Source organism: Chiloscyllium plagiosum, unplaced genomic scaffold (genome assembly GCF_037043375.1).
Source record: "Chiloscyllium plagiosum isolate Xiang-an unplaced genomic scaffold, Cpla_swu_hap1 HiC_scaffold_30, whole genome shotgun sequence".
Classification (NCBI taxonomy): domain Eukaryota; kingdom Metazoa; phylum Chordata; class Chondrichthyes; order Orectolobiformes; family Hemiscylliidae; genus Chiloscyllium; species Chiloscyllium plagiosum.
Window position 1 is genome coordinate 804,012 of NW_028270168.1, and position 17,771 is coordinate 821,782.

Consider the following 17,771-nt stretch of genomic DNA (forward strand, 5'->3'; position numbering starts at 1 on the left):
TGTTTTATTTTTTACAGACTGTAGCATTGTGGGATTTAAGAAACCTGAAACTAAAGTTACATTCCTTTGAGTCACACAAGGATGAAATTTTCCAGGTACAGCTGTTACTTATGCAGCTTTGGGTACGGGGACGAAAGCATATGAAATAATTATTGTGAGATACGCTGAGTTAAAGAACTGTCCTTTATCTTTGGGTTCGCTTGGGTAAATGTCCCATTCTTTCTTTGCAATTGTTACACCGGAAGGAATAAATTTGTCAAGTCTGAATCCTGCTCCTTACTTAAAAGTGTAATTTCATTAGAAGCAGTTCAAAGATTAGGTCAACTAGCTCCCAGGAAGAAGTGATTATTTTAAAAGTTGGACCATCCTGGCATCATACTTTGCATGCAGTGTCACAGGCATCACTATCCCGGAGTACAGTTTGTAGCATTGTGGTCCACAGGGTGGAGTGATTACCTCAGAAGCCCTCAATGTTGACTGTGGGCCACATGAAAATTCATGACACCAGGTGAAACCTGGGAAAGGAAACTCCCACTGACCACCACTTGCTGCACCCCTCTCGACACCTCTCTGATAAATCAATGCTCCTCAATGTTGAAAATCAATTAAAAGAAGTGTGGTGGGAAGCAGGGGCACAAAATGTACTGAGTGGGTTTCAGGGTCACCACCAAGATTGGCTTGGTAGTACTGCTACAGACTAACTGGTCAAGCCCTAAAGAACGGAGCTGCTAGACTCGGTCTGTGGCAGACTGAGGGAACCAAATATAGGTTGTTCTGTGAAAACATGTTTGTCAATGCAAATTGGTTATAATGCAATTGACAAATTGTGGACACTGTTTGGATAATGTGAATTTTCTACTGAACAGGTAAAGCATTTTTTTTAAAGCAATTTTCTACAACGCGATTTTGTATAGCGGTTTCCCATAGCATGATTTTCTGTAGCATGAGGTCGCAGAGGAAGGCAATCATCGCATTATATCAGAACACCCTTTAGAGGGAAAAGGATACTTGACCTAATTCTCTCCAATCTATATGTTGCAAATGATTCCTGACTTTCTTGGTAGGAATAGTCACTACCCATTCCTTGTAGAGACAGAGTCTTTATCATGGTGAAAACCCCCTTAATTGTGTTGTGTGGCTCTTGCACCATGCTAACTTGGATAGACGTTGAACGGATCTAGCAGTTTAAACTGGATGGTTGATTTGTAGTGTACTGTAATGCCAATAGCATGGGTTCAATTCCTGCACCAGCTGAGGTTACCATGAAGGATTCTTCTTGACTTCTGTCTCTGCATGAGGCAAGGTGACCTTGGGTTAACCCACCACCAGTTGTCTGTTTCTGATAAGAGTGCAGCCCTAGGGTCTAGTGGAATATGGTCACTTTACCCTTTATAAACTATTTCCCAAGTGACTTCTTACCTTTGCTATTTCTCATTTCTTCCCAAACACACACTACGTCCTGATCCCCAGAACCAAAGTCTTGTTTAAAAGCTATTTCTCCACATTTTTCTACTTTTCTGTCCTACCTGATTGTCATTAATTCTTGAACAAGGCCATTTGAGGAATGGCTACAAGTTCACCTATTCATTATTTAAATTTGTTATTAATCCACTTATTTTGTTATAAATGCTCTGTTCTCTCTCTCTCTCTCTCTCTCCTCTCCCCCCCCCCCCCCCCCAATATTTCAACTGTCTAGCCCCATCTATTGTGATATTGAGGTTTGTATACTTTGTCCTTTTCTGTCAGTCATACAGCACGGAAACAGACCTTTTGGTCCAATTTGTCAATGCTGACCAAGTTTCTCACACTAAACTACTCCCTCTCATTTGCCTGCATTTGTCCCAAATCCCTCTAAACCTTTCCTACTCATGTACCTATCCATATGTCTGATTAATGCTCTAACTGTACCTGCATCTGTCAATTAATTTCACACACAAGCCACCCTGTGGAAAAAGTTGCCCTTCATAGAGTCATACAGCACGGAAACAGACACTGGTCCAGCCAGTCCATGTCAACCGTAATCCCAAACTAAACCAGTCCCACCTGTGTGTGCTTGGCCCACATGTCCCATTTAAAGCTTTCTCCTCTCCCCTTAAAAAAATGCCCCCCAGTTTTGATCTCAAACACTTTAAAGAAAAGACCTTTGCTGTTCACCTTATTTATGCCCCTCCTGATTTTATAAACCTCTATAAGGTCACCACTCAAATCTCCTACCCTGCAGTGAAAAGTGTCCCAGCCTATCCAGCGTCTCCTTATAACTCAAACCCTGCAGTCCTGGCAACATCCTGGTGAATCTTTTCTGAACCCTCTCCAGTGTATTATCCTTCCCAAAGGAGGGTGACCAGAACTGTATGCAGTACTCCAAAAGTGGCCTCATCAACATAATGTCCAACCTCAACATGATGTCCCAACACCTATGTTCAATCATTTGAGCAATGAATGCTGGTATGCTAACTGAATTTTCTAACCAGCCTGTCTATCTGTGATATTGGCTATACTAAATTGCCCGTAGTGTTAGGTAAGGGGTAAATGTAGGGGTATGGGTGGGTTGCGCTTCGGCGGGTCGGTGTGGACTTGTTGGGCCGAAGGGCCTGTTTCCACACTGTGATGTAATCTAATCTAATCTAATCTTTCAAAGAACTATGTACCTGAACCCCGAACAACACTATCTAGACCCTACCATTAATTGGACAAATCCTGCCCTTGTTTGACCACAGTGCAATACCTCGCATTTATCTAAATTAAACTCCATATGCTACACCTCAGCCCATTGGCCCAAATGATTAAAATCCTTTTATAATCTTGGATGATCTTCTTCACAGTTGACTATACCACCAATTTTGGTGTCATCCACAAACTTATTAAGTATGTCCTAAATTCCCATCCAAATCATTTTCTATAAGTTACAAACAAAGTGGACCCAGCACTGATTCCTGCAGAACAAAACTGACCACCGGCCTCCAGTCCAAAAAAAACAACTTCCACCATTACCCTCTGTCTCCTACTGTCAAGCCAATTTTGTATCCAGTTGGCAAGCTCTCCCTGAATCCAGCCAGTCCATGTCAACCATAATCCCAAACTAAACAAGTCCCACCTGCGTGTGCTTGGCCCACATGTCCCATTTTACTGATTTAATTTTACTGATGCGTTTACATTATTTCCATATTGTTGCCTTGCTCTTCTCTATTTCATAAAATCCTGACAGTGTGGAAGCAAGCCATTTGGCCCATCAAGTCCACACTGACCCTCTGAAGAGCATCCCTGTAACCCCACATTTATCATGGCCAATTCACCTAGCCTACACATCCCTGGACACTATAGGCAATTTAGCAGGACCTGTCTACCTACCCTGCCCATAGTTGGTCTGTACGAAGAAACCGGAGCACCCAGAGGAAACCCATGCAGGTACGGGGGGCATGTGCAAACTCACCATAGTTGTCTGAGGATGGAATGGTGTTTGTTGTGAGGCAGCAGTGCTAACCATTGAACCACTGTGCCACACATCTATCAGATCTTGCCAAACTTTTTCCTGCACCCTACTATTTACCTTAAAATCCTCTGTTCTGCTCAGTTATACAAATCACCAGAAAACTAGCCCCAGCAAGGGTCAAGTAAAGACTGTACAGTGGTACAGCTTTCATTTTCCCCAGTACAGGTTCATGTGCCTTTTAATTTTTGAGATGTATTTTTGTAGAAATTGCAGAATATTGTGATTTTTGTGCAAGACTGAGTCTTTTATAAATTGTTCATAAATAATACTCTTATTTAATGTAAAAAATTAGTGAGACAATTAAATCACTATCAAGTTATAATTAGGCAAGTTAGATTTAGGGAGAGCTTGCCAATTGGATGCCAAATTGGTTTGAAAGTAGGAGACACAGGGTGGTGAGGGAGAGTTATTTTTTGGGCTGGACACATAGGGTTAAGGAGAATCCAACAGGTTTTTTACAAATACGTTAAGGACAAAAGGGTAACTAGGGAGAGAATACGGCCCCTCAGAGATCAGCAAGGCGGCTTTTGTGTGGAGCCGCAGGTGGTGGGGGAGATACTAAACAAGTATTTTGCATCAGTGTTTTCTGTGGAGAAGGACATGGAAGATATAGAATGTAGGAAAATAGATGGTGACATCTTGGAAAATGTCAACATTAGAGGCGGGAGTGCTCGTTGTCTTGAAACGCATAAACGTGGATAAATCCCCAGGACCTGAGAACTCTGTGGGAAGCGAGGGAAGTGATTGCTGGGCCCCTTGCTGGGGTATTTGTATCATCAGTAGTCACAGGTGAGGTGTCAGAAGACTGGAGGTTGGCTAACATGGTGCTACTATTTAAGAAGGGTGGTAAGGACAAGCCAGGGAACTATAGACCAGTGAGCCTGATGTCGGTGGTGGGCAAGTTTGAGGGAATCCTCAGGGACAGGATGTGCATGTAGTTTGAAAGGCAAGGACTGGTTAGGGGTAGTCAACATGGCTTTGTGAGTGGGGAAATCATGTCTTGCAAACTTGATTGAAATTTTGAAGAAGTAACAAAGCGGATTGTTGAGGGCAGAGTGGGAGATGTGATCTATGTGGACTTCAGTCAGGCGTTCGACAAGGTCCCCCATGGGAGACTGGATAGCAAGGTTAGATTTCTCAGAATACAGGGAGAATTTGCCATTTGGATACAGAAATGGCTCAAAGAAAACAGAGGGTGGTGGTGGAGGATTGTTTTTCAGACTGGAGGCCTGTGAGTGCCACAAAGATCGGTGCTGGGTCCACTGCTTTTTGTCGTTTATATAAATAGAGTCATAGAGATATACAGCATGGAAACAGACCCTTCGATCCAACCCATCCATGCCGACCAGATATCCCAACCCAATCTAGTCCCACCTGCCAGCACCTGGCCCATATCCCTCCAAACCTTTCCTATTCATATACCCATCCAAATGCCTCTTAAATGTTACCATTGTACCAGCCTCCACCACATCCTCTGGCAGCTCATTCCATACACGTACCACCCTCGCGTGAAAAAGTTGCCCTTTAGGTCTCTTTTATATCTTTCCCCTCTCACCCGAAACCTATGCCCTCTAGTTCTGGACTCCCCGACCCCAGGGAAAAGACTTTGTCTATTTATCCTATCCATGCCCCTCATAATTTTGTAAACCTCTATAAGGTCACCCCTCAGCTTCCGACGCTCCAGGGAAAACAGCCCCAGCATGTTCAGCCTCTCCCTGTAGCTCAGATCCTCCAACCTTGGCAACATCCTTGTAAATCTTTTCTGAACCCTTTCAAGCTTCACATCATCTTTCCGATAGGAAGGAGACCAGAATTGCACACAATATTCCAACAGTGGCCTAATCAGTGTCCTGTATAGCCGCAACATGACCTCCCACTCCTATACTCAATACTCTGACCAATAAAGGAAAGCATACCAAATGCCTTCTTCACTATCCTATCTACCTGCGACTCCACTTTCAAGGAGCTATGAATCTGCACTCCAAGGTCTTTGTTCAGCAACACTTCCTAGGACCTTACCATTAAGTGTATAAGTCCTGCTAAGATTTGCTTTCCCAAAATGCAGCACCTCGCATTTACCTGATGAGAGCATAAGAGTTAGTAAGTTTGCAGATGACACCAAAATTGGAGGTGTAGTGGACAGCGATTACCTCAGATTTGAACGGGATCTTGATCAGATGGGCCAGTGGGTTGAGGAGTGGTGGATAGAATTTAATTTAGATAAATGCGAGGTGCTGCATTTTAGGTAGGCAATTCTTAGCAGGGCTTAACACTTAATGGTAAGGTCCTAGGGAGCGTTGCTGAACAAAGAGACCTTGGACTGCCGGTTCATAGCTCCTTGAAAGTAGAGTTGCAGGTAGATAGGATAGTGAAGAGAAGGCGTTTGGTATGTTTTCCTTCATTGGTTAGACTATTGAGTGCAGGAGTTGGGAGGTCATGTTGCAGCTGTACAGGACATTGGTTAGGCTACTGTTGGAATATTGCGTGCAGTTCTGGTCTCCTTCCTATCAGAATGATGTTGTGAAACATGAAAGGATTCAGAAAAGATTTACAAGGATGTTGCCAGGGAGGTTGGAGGATTTTAGCTATAGGGAGAGGTTGAATAGGCTGGGGCTGTTTTCCCTGAAACATTGGAGGCTAAGGCTGTGAGGTGACCTTCTAGAGGTTTATAAAATCATGAGGGGCATGGATGGGATAAATAGACAAAGTCTTTTCCCTGGGGTGGGGGAGTCCAGAACTAGAGGGCATAGCTTTAGGGTGAGAGAGGAAAGATATAAACGGGACCTAAGGGGCAACTTTTTCATACAATGGGTGAATACATGAATAGGAAGGGAATACAAGGATATGGATCCTGTAAGTGAGGACAGTTCCAGCATGGAAAGGCAAAACGTGTCAGTTCAGGCTTGGAGGGCCAAAGAGCCTGTTCCTGTGCTGTGTTGTTCTTTGTTTGTTTTGAAGGATAAAGGTAAAGTGAAGAGCAGTGTATTTCCCCTCGGGTGGGGGGGAGGGGGGGGTATTAAGGTGAGAGGAGAAAGATTTTTAAAAAACACGAGGGACTTTATATGGAATAGTTCGTGTACGGAATTACAAATTTCAGAGAAAATGTTGGATTCGGAGATGGTTACAATGTTTTTAAAAGACATTTTGATGATTGCATGAATAAGAAATATTTGGAGGGATATGTGCCAAGTGCAGGCTGATGGGGCTAGCTTAGGTTGGGAATGTGATCGGCGTAGACTGATTGGACTGAATGGTCTGTTTCCATGCTGTATGATTCTGACAACATCTTTAAAGCACCTTTTCTCTTTTCTTTCTTTTCGAAAATAGTTACTTTTTTGAGTGCTGAAAGAGAATGGGATAATTATTTCACTTTTTCCGCTTGTGCACTTTGTTCTCAAAAGACTTTTTGTAATACCAACAGGTTCAGTGGTCTCCTCATAATGAAACAATCCTGGCATCAAGTGGAACAGATCGCAGACTAAATGTGTGGGATTTGAGGTAGGAATTCTTCTATCTGACTGCAGTCACTGATCTTCGAATTCTTCAACCTTCTATAGGTTCTTAACTGTGCTTTGTCCTCCTGCATATGCCAATTTTCTAGTACTTTTAGGATTGGGAAGTGCTGTACAAATGCAGTCGAGCTTTAAGAAAACAAGGGCAGTAAATTGGTAAAGAGAGAGAATTGAAGTTGCTTGAGCAAATAGATTTTTTTTTCCCAACTGTGAAATGCTAATAGATTGTTTCTCTGTTCTTACTGAAGATAATTGTTTTCTCCTCAAAAATCGATTAAAAATCCTCAAAATCTAGTGATGACCACCTTTATAAAAGTTAAAAATCACACAACACCAGGTTATAGTCCAACAGGTTTAAGCATGCTAGCTTTCGGAGCGACGCTCCTTCATCAGGTGATTGTGGAGGGCTCGATCGTAACACAGAATTTATAGCAAAAATTTGATGTAACTGAAATTATACATTGAAGAATTGATTGTCTGTTATAAAAGTTTGTGGAGATTGGGCAACTCACAGATTGAACACTACTATTTGAGGCCCTTCAATATGATTTGTCTGAGGCTGAGGACCTCTTATGTTATAGAGGTCCCAATTTAAATGAACTTAGATAATCACTAAATATTGTTGAGCAAGACCTTACTATACGAAACATGCAAACTGGCAGACTCCTATGATTCAAGAGAGTGGTGCTGGAAAAGCACAGCAGGTCAGGCAGCATCTAAGGAGCGGGAGAATTGACGTTTCGGGCAAAAGCCCTTCATCCTAAGCCCGAAACATCGATTCTCCTGCTCCTCGGATGCTGCCTGACCTGTACTTTTCCAGTACCACATTCTCGACTCTGATCTCCAGCATCTACAGTCCTCACTCTCCTAGTTGATTTTGCAGTCTTATAATTGCAAGCTTTGCTGTAGAGATTGTACGATGGTCATTTTTTAGGGTGTGTTTCTGTTGAAGGAATAATTAAGTATCACAAAGTTTTCTTCTGCTCAATACACAGTAGCAATAAATTCTAAAAATTGTTTGTAGGTATTGGTTATTAGGCTATTCTCAATGGATCTTTATCAGAGTTTGCTTATTTTGGTGCCAACTGTCTACAAGTGCTACTTCCCTCATGTGGCACTGTCTATGTTGGGGCTGATTGGAAATGAGAGAAACAAAATCAGTATCTTGTTTTTTTTTTGACAGTCACTGTTAGGACATTGCTGCTTTTAATACACTGAATTGTATAAATTTTTACCACCTTTGACAGAAAACAGAAATTGAGTCCTTTCTGCTATTCAGTGTCACTATAGTTGATCGTGCACCTCAGTAACCTGTTCCCACTTTCTCCTCTTACCCTTTGATCCCTTTAGCCCTAAGAACTATATCTAACTCCTCCGTGAAAACATTCAGTGTTATTGCTTTAATTGCATTTGAATCTCTCATCATGAAAATTCTCAGTTAGTGACCTGGTGAATATTCTCTACAGCCTCTCCAGTCCAGTCATATCCTTTTAGTGGTATGGTGACTGGAACTGCAAACAGTATTCCAGCTGTGGCTTAACCAGTGCTCTATAAATTTGTGACTAGACTTCCTTGCTGCTATATTCTACACCATCACTAATGAAGGCAAGCATCCCACCTAGTTTCTTCACCACCCTGTCTATCTGTGCTGATTCCTTAAGGAATCTATGGAAATGTACACCTTAGGTCCCCAGGGAGTGCTGAGGAACGATCATTCATTATATATATATATATATATATATATCTTTATTAGACTTTTCAAAATATATCACTTTGCACTTAAGATTAAATTATCTGCCATTACTCTATCCAGTTTACCAGCTGATTGATATTAGATTGTAGCCTGAGACCAACATCCTCACTGTTAACAACACCATCAATTTTTGTATCATGTGTAAACTTCTACATTTGCATCCAAGTTGTTACTGTACACTACAAACAGCAAGGGTCCTTGTGGTACACCACTGGTCACAGGCTTCAAATTACAAAAACGGTTGTCCTCCATCACCCTTTGTCACCTGTTTTGGATCCAGTTTGGCACTTGCCTTCGATCCCATGGGCATTTAATATTGGACTAGCCTTTCACGTGGGGCCTTGTCAAAGGCCTTACTGAAGTCTATGTAAACCACATCAACTGCAGTATTCTCATCAATAGATAGTTTTTTTTTCAAAAGATGACAATTAAATTAGTAAGACAAGGTAATCTTCTAACAAATCTGTGCTGACTATCTCTGATCAATCCCTGCCTTTGCAAACTTTGAATCCTGTCCTTCACAATTTTTTCGATTAATTTCTCTACCACTAACATCAGGCTAACTGGTCTATAATTACCTGGCCTATCCCTGCTGCCCTTCAGCAAAGGAGCAACATTAACTGTCCTCTAGTCATTTGGCACTTTGCCTGTGGCCACAGCAATAATAAATATATCTACCAGGCCCCAACAATCTCATCCCTTGTCTCTCATTGCAGCCTGTGATACATCCCATAACGCCCTGGGGATTTATGCACCTGTATGCTCGCTAAAATATCTAATACCACTTTAATGTGTTCTAGAACTTCCCCATTCCAGCTGATATCCCCAGCTACAATATCTTTCTCTGATACAGATGAGAAATATTAATTTATAACCTCACCCACTTCCACTGGTGCCATGCACAAGTTGCTCCTTTGGTCATTAATAGGTCCCATTCTTTTCCTGGTAATCCTCTTACTCTTAATACATCTATTTAAAAAAAACCTTAGTTTTCCTTGATCCTATCTGCCAAAGAGATTTCATGGCCCATCTTTGCCCTTGTAATTTCCTTTTTAAGCAGCATTCTACAGTCTATACTTTGGAAGTGCCTCCCCTGTTTTTAATGTGCAATAACTGACATGTGCTTTCTTATTTTCCTTCATCAAACTCTCTATCCTAGACAGCTAGGGATCTACTGCTCTTGTCCATCATTCTTAGAGGAACGTACTGGACATGAATTTTCACTATACTACTTTTACAATACTTCAGTTTCCAAATGTAGACTTAGACTGGGAGCAGCTACTTGCAGTTATTTGCTAGATCCTATCTAATATTGAAGTTGGCCCTTTCCCCAATTCAGATATTTAACTTATGCACTATCCTTAACCTTTTCTATTTTGACTTTGAAACTTATGGTGACTATCCTGAAAATGAAAGAAGGTTTGCTTGCTGAGTTGGAAGGTTCGTTTTCAGATGTTTTGTCACCATATTAGGTAACATCTTCACTAAGCCTCTGAATGAAGCACTGGTGGTGTATCCGGCTTTCTATTTATATGTTTGAGTTTCCTAAGGTTGGTGATGTCATCTCTTGTGGTGACATCATTTCCTATGGCGAAGTCATTTCCTGTTCTTTTTCTCGGAGTGGAAAATGGGATCGAAGTCCATGTGTTTGTTGATAGAGTTCTGGTTGGACTGCCATGCTTCTATCCAGTGGAATACCAATGAACACGTTCTACCGATTTCTGAGCAGTAAACCCAAACAAGCAGACAAAACAGATCCAGAAACCCTAGCCACTCTCTCTGACATCAAAGACATCTCTGAAATGACTGCCAGACTACTCAGACCCCTTGGCATCATGGTAGCCCACAAATCCACCAACACAGAAAAACAGCAGCTAATGAACTTGAAAGACCCTATACAGACAACAGGCAAAACTAATGTCATCTACTAAATACCTTGCAAAAACGGTGACAAACAGGCAGAAAACTAGCCACCAGGATACATGAACATCAACCAGCCACAAAACAACGAGACCCACTCTCACTAGTATCCTTACATATGGATGAGGAAGGACACCACTTCAACTGGGACAACACATCCATCCTAGGACAAGCCAAACAGAGACATGCACGAGAATTCCTAGAAGTATGGCATTCCAACTAGAACTCTGTCAACAAACACATTGACTTGGACCCCATTTATCACCATTTGAGAAAAAGAAACAGGACATAACATTACCATAGGAAATGATGTCACTACAGGAAATGACATCACCAACTCCAGGAAACTCAAACATGTAAATAGAAAGTGGGCTACGTCACCAGTGCTTCATTCGGAGGCTCGCTGAAGATGTTACCTAGTATGGTGACGAAATGTCTGAAAACTAGCCTTGTAGCGAGCAAACTTACATCCAGAACCTCAACCTGATCTACAAATCTTCTCAAAATTCGCTATCCCTAAAATGCTCACCCATTGAAACTTCATTCACTTGGCTGGCTGTGTTCCCTGGGATTAAGTCTGGCACTGTCATCCCTAGTTGGACTATCTGTACTAATGCAAAATGCTCTCCTGGAGGCATTTTAAAAATTCTACTCTGTCTAATCTTTTCTCACTAGGGTGATCTCAGTTACTGTTAAAAAGTTGAAGTCTGCTGCAACTATAACCCTTTTCCTCTCGCGCCTTTCTCTAATATGCCCTACATATCTGCTCTTCCATCTTACTGTTACTGTTGGGAGACCTGTTGTATAATCCCAGGAGGGCAGTCACCCTCTTTTTATTTCTCAGGTCACCCTCTTTTTATTTCTCAGCTCCATCCAGATGGCCTTCTAGGATGTCTGCCGTTATGACTGCAGTGCTGATTTCCTTTATCAATAATGCAATTCATCCACCCGTACTCTCTCCTTCCCTCCACCCAAATTGTGCCTGAAACTCCTATATGCTGGAATGTTGAGCTGCCAGTCCTGTCTGTCCTTCAATTATGTCTCAGTGATTGTAGCAATATAATTTACCCACATGCTGATCTATGCTCTAAGTTCATCAACCACAATCCGTCAAGCTGCTTGCATTAAAATAGATACAATTTAACTTTCTAGACAGTCCATGTCCTGACCATGTCTTCTCTGCCTCCTGGATTGTCCTATATCTGATTGAACCTTGTTACTGATTTTTGCACCTACTCTGTGCCTCACCCCTACCAAATTAGTTTGAAACCTCCCCAACAGCACCAGCGAAGCTCTCAGCAAGGATATCTGTCCTGTTCAGGTGCAACCCATTCAGTTTGTACATGTCTATCCTGCCCCCAGAAGCTGCCCCAATGATACAGAGATATTCAAATAGGTCTATCTGAGAGGGTCTCCTGCACTGTGTGCTCACACTTACTAGTCTTTTTGATGGTCACCCAGTGCTTTTCTGCCTGTGTAGCCCTGATGGTGTGACCAGCTTGCGAAATACACTATCCACAATATCCTCAGCATCATGGATGTTTTAAAGTGAGTCTATCCACAGCTCGAGCTACTTCATGCAATCAGGAGCTGCACATCTTCTGCATAAATGGTCCCTGATTTCCCACTTGTTACACGAAGCAGAGTTCTCCTGCCAATTTTGAAGCTAATGCTGACCTTAACGGGTTCATTTTTCCCCCTTTCTAGTAAAATTGGAGAAGAACAGTCACCTGAAGATGCCGAAGATGGTCCTCCAGAACTGTTGGTAAGCATGCATTATAAATTTAGTCAATTAATCTTCCTCCTTTTCACTTCTGATTTTCCTCAATGACTTGTTTAAGAGCGGAGTCCCTTAGGTGGCTATATACATTTGAAGTGTTACCTGAAGTTACTTGTGTGTGTGCAAACCCAGAGAATCCGGCAGTCTGAACTTAGGAGACATGAACTGAAATGTTCTTCAGTGTGATTAGTAAGCTATCTCAATTGGTACCTCTTACGGCCATTTTATTTTCCTTGTTGAATGTTGCTGTCACCATCTTCAGTCTTTAACTTCTCCATCTTCCTTGTCGAGAACAGCTAACTTGGTGTTGACTGGAGGACCTAACTTGGGACCTTCCTTGTCTATCATTGTTTGTATTCAGGATTCTGGTCATTAATGAACCCACTCACAGTTGCCATAAGACAGATAATTCCTGGATCTTTCTCTACTGTTGAGAATTCCAGTATGCTTGATTACCAGCAGAATGCATCAAACAATACAGAATTCTTATGTATGAAGTTGATTTTATTCTGATTTGAAATAAATCCTGTGAGGAAAGTGGATCCTTTACTGCTACTTACAGTTTGAAAGTATTATATGATATGAAACTCTGCAACCACATTTAGATTTTTGAAGCATTTGGTATTAATTCATTGTGGCATGTAAGGGCAAATTGAATAATTTAACAGAATTGTAAAATGGTTGTAACATAGGAGACCTTTTAATCCAACAGGTCTGCGCTGACTCTGAAAGGGTGCACCGTTACCTCCATGTATACTCCTACATCTTATTCAGAAATGTTCCCTTACTATCCTGAAGAGCATTGCTCATAAGGTTATTTAACTTAGTACAAATACATGACAGCATTTCACATGTAATTTATTCCCCTTTCTTACAGCTCAAAATTCATTCTCGCTTTTCATTTGGAATTTTGCCTACAATTGTGGACCTTGGTGCTCTTTAGAGTTCAAATGTAATGTGAAATATTTTTTTGTATTTTGTTAAAATTCAAGTGATGGGAGGACAATAGTTACAGTTTAGATGTGCTTTTCCTTCACAACAGTGGGAATACTACAAGAATTTTGTTTTAAACGTGTGGCATGATTGTGTCACTGGCTAGGCCAATATTTATTACTCTTCCTTAATTGTCCAGAAGGCAGTTGAGATATTCACATTGCTGTGTGCCAGGAGTCACGTGCAGGCTAGACCAGGTAAGGTTAGCAGTTTCCTTCCTTAAAGGGCATTAGTGAACCAGGTGGGTTTTTCCAACAATCAACAATGGTTTCATGGTCATCATTAGGCCTCTCAATTCCAGATCTATTTATTGAATTCAAATTCCATTATCTGCTGGGCAGGATTCGAACTTGGGTCCCAAGAAAGTTAGCTGGATTTCTGGATTAACAGTTGAGAATGGGGTGCTGGAAAAGCACAGCTGGTCAGGCAGCATCCGAGGAGCAGGAGAATCCACGTTTCGGGCAAGAGCCCTTCATTAAGAATGAGGCTTGTGAGCCGAGGGATGAATGGGGGTGGGGGTGGGGGTGAGGTAGCTCAGAGTGCAATAGATAGACAGAGGTGGGGGTAATGGTGATAGGTCGAGAGGAGGGTGGAATGGATAGGTGGGTAAGAAGATGGACAGGTAGGACAGTTCATGAGGGCGGTGCCAAGTTGGAAGGTTGGAACTTGGATAAGGTGAAGGAAGGGGGAATGAGGAAACTGGTGAAATCCACATTGATGCCCATGGAAGGAAATTCAGGGCTTTGAGAACTGGAAGAAATATGGTGAATCTACTAATTTAGATAGTTGAAGCAGAAAAATTCAGATTCATACAGCTTTGGCCCATTTTGAGTCTGCACCGACATAACTACCACTAAAGGTATGCTTGTCCCATATCCTTGAATGCTATGATGATTGAAGTGCTCATTCAAATATTTTTTAAAGGTTGTAAGACTTCTGACCTCCACTACCTTCCCAAACAATGCATTCCAGATTCTGACCACCCACTGAGTGAAAACATTTTTTCCCAAATCACATCTGAATCTCACTGCCTTTTAACATAAACCTATTCCCTGTCATGATTGATTGCTCAACCAAGGGAACAGCTGCTCCTTATTTACCCTGTCCATACCGCTCATAAACTTATACACCTTAATCATGTCCCCCTTCAATCTTCCCTGCTCTAGGAAAAACGATAAAGCATATCAGTCTTCCTGTGGCTCAATTTCTCCATCCCAGGCACATCCTGGTGAACTTCCTCTCTATCCCCTCTGCTGCTATCATATCCTTTCTGTGGGGAGGTGACCAGAACTGCACACAGTATTCCAGCTATGGCCTGACCAATGCTCTGTACAGCTACAACATTACCTCTTTGCTCTTATACTCTTAAGGTATGACTGACGATGCATGGATAATGTGAATACATTCAGTCTTTTTCCCAGGGTTGGAGAATAGAGGGCATCAATTTAAGGTTAATGGGGAAAGAGTAAAAGGGAACCTGAGGGACAGCTTTTTTTACACACAGGGTGATATACGTATGGAATGAGATGCCAGTGGAAGTGGTTGAGGCAAGTACAACATTTAAAAGGCATTTGGACAAATGCATGGATGGGATAAGTATTAGAAGGATATTGACCAAGTGCAGGGAAATGGGGTTAGCTTGGGCAGCATGGACCAGTTTGGGCCACAGGGCCTGTCTCCACATTGTAGGACTCTGACTCGAAGTGTCCCATGTACTACTTTAACTATCTTATTCAGGTGCTCTGCTGACTTTGGGATCTGTGATTAATTACCCCAAAATCTCTGTGTTCCTCTAAGCTATCCAGTGTCCTGCCATTCATTTAAATACACCCTCATTTTGTTTGTTCTTCCAACGTGCATCACCTTGCCCTTATCAGGGTTAAATACCATCTGCTATTGGTCTGTCCATCTGACCAACCCATCTATATTTTCCTGTAATCTCCAATCATTGCTATTAACCACCCCAACCAATCTTGGACTTACCTGCAAATTTGCTTAACATTCCCCCCATATTTTCATCTGTATCATTTATGTATATAGCAAACAATGGGTCCCAGTACTGATCCTTGTCGTACACTGCTGAACACCAGCCTCCAGTCACTCTCAGCCTTCTAACATTACCTTTTGTGTCCTATTATAAAGCCAGTTCTGATCCATTGTACCAAGTTTCTTTTGAATTTCATGTGCTTTAACCTTCTCAATAAGTCACCCTTGCGGCACCTTGTCAAAAGTTTTCCTGAACTTCATAAAAACTACATCAACTGAACTTTCCTCATCCACAGGGATTTTAAAAAACCTGCTGGTGCTGGAATCCAAAGTACACAAACAAGAGGCTGGAAGATCACAGCAAGCCAGGCAGCATCAGGAGGTGGAGAAGTTGACATTTCTGGTCGAGACCCTTCATCGGCCGTAATAAATTCTAATAAATTTGTGAGGCATGACTTCCCTCTGACAAAACCATGATGATTATCTTTAATTAACTCATGCCTTTCCAAGTGGGTGTTAATTTCCTCTGTCAGAATTTTCTCTAATAGGTTCCCTGTCACTGATGTGAGACCCACTGGTCTGTGATTTCCTAGTTCATCTCTACCAATCTTCTTAAAATGTGGAACCATATTAACTATCCTCAAATCTTCTTGTCTGCGTGCAACTCCCGACACACACAATTTGTGTCAGCATCCCTGCAATTTCCTGGCTCACCTTTTCACAGCAGCCTGAGATACAATTCATCTGGGCCAGAGGTATCCTTTGTTTTTAAGTCTCTCAAAGCCTCCAAAAACCTCCCCATTTCCTATGGCAAAATGTGCAAGTTCCTCAGTCCTTTTTCCTGAATTCCCTACCCATATTCTCCTTTTCCAGAGTGAAGGCTGAAGAGAAGTATCCATTCAACACTCTACCAATATCATGTGGTTTCTCTTTCACATTGGCCTCTTGGTCCATAATGGGCCCAACTCTTTCCCTGGTTAACTTCTTTCCTTTTAATGTATTTATAATCCTGTTTGTATTTCAGTTTATTCATGGTGGTCACACAGCTAAGATCTCAGACTTTTCTTGGAATCCAAATGAACCATGGGTAATTTGCTCTGTATCTGAAGACAATATCATGCAAGTTTGGCAGATGGTGAGTCCTGATGCATTACTATGTATTTATATTTTTCTCTTTGACAATTGAAAGCATTTCCATGTGAGTGGTAGATTGTGTTTATTGGCATAAGTGTTTAGGCAGCTCAGCTAATACACTTTACTGGTTATATTTAATGTATTCAAGATACAGTGAAATTATTGATCTTTGCATAATCCAAAATGCATGGCATGAGTTGCATGTGTATGTTGATGACGCCTATCTCTACTTCAACATCACCTCTGACTCTCCATTTTTGCTAAATATTAGACTGCTAATACTGGGGGTTTTGCTGGATGAGCAGAAATTTTCCTGTTAGTTAAATATTGTTGTGGTTCTATTCGCCGAGCTGGAAATTTTTGTTGCAAACGTTTCGTCCCCTGTCTAGGTGACATCCTCAGTGCTTGGGAGCCTCCTGTGAAGTGCTTCTGTGGTGTTTCCTCCGGCATTTATAGTGGCCTGTCCCTGCCGCTTCCGGTTGTCAGTTTCAGCTGTCCGCTGTAGTGGCCGGTATATTGGGTCCAGGTCTATGTGTTTGTTGATGGAGTTTGTGGATGAGTGCCATGCTTCTAGGAATTCCCTGGCTGTTCTTTGTTTGGCTTGCCCTATAATGGTAGTGTTGTCCCAGTCGAATTCATGTTGCTTGTTGTCTGCGTGTGTGGCTACTAAGGATAGCTGGTCGTGGCGTTTTGTGGCTAGTTGATGTTCGTGGATGCGGATCGTTAGCTGTCTTCCTGTTTGTCCTATATAGTGTTTTGTGCAGTCCTTGCATGGGACTTTGTACACTACATTAGTTAAATATTGCAATGGTTTAAGCCACCGCCTTAAAACCCTTCCTGAAATTATGTTCTCAAACTACCAACTACATCCCTTTTCCTGACAACTGAGACTAAACTTGGCTATTAGTACATTTGATGTCATATTTGACCCCAAGATGAGCTTTCAACATTGTATTAATCATCACCTAAGAATATCTATTTCTACCTCCATAACTTTGCCCTATCTCAGTTCATCTATTGCTGAACTCCTTGCCAATTCCTTTGTTAATTTGTGATTTAAGGTTCATAAAATTATTGCTTGCGCTCTAAAGTGGAGGAATCATATATAGCCATAAGTTTGATCTGTATTACTATATGCCTGGTTCTGATAAAACAATAGTTCTGTTCTCATGCGATCTCGTGTTATAAGAAAAGCACGCAATA

At 41.8% G+C, this 17,771-nt stretch overlaps 1 protein-coding gene across 8 annotated transcripts in view; it reads left to right on the top strand.

Moving 5' to 3' along the window:
• LOC122564570 (histone-binding protein RBBP4) overlaps nt 1-17,771 on the top strand; it is an 86,020-nt gene that overhangs the window by 30,186 nt on the left and 38,063 nt on the right. For all 8 annotated transcript variants that reach the window (XM_087976648.1, XM_043719663.2, XM_087976647.1 and 5 more), the window contains 4 exons: nt 18-95; nt 6,912-6,988; nt 12,383-12,440; nt 16,459-16,569. In XM_087976648.1, coding sequence (XP_087832774.1) covers nt 18-95; nt 6,912-6,988; nt 12,383-12,440; nt 16,459-16,569 — 324 coding nt within the window. The remainder of the gene's footprint in view (nt 1-17; nt 96-6,911; nt 6,989-12,382; nt 12,441-16,458; nt 16,570-17,771) is intronic.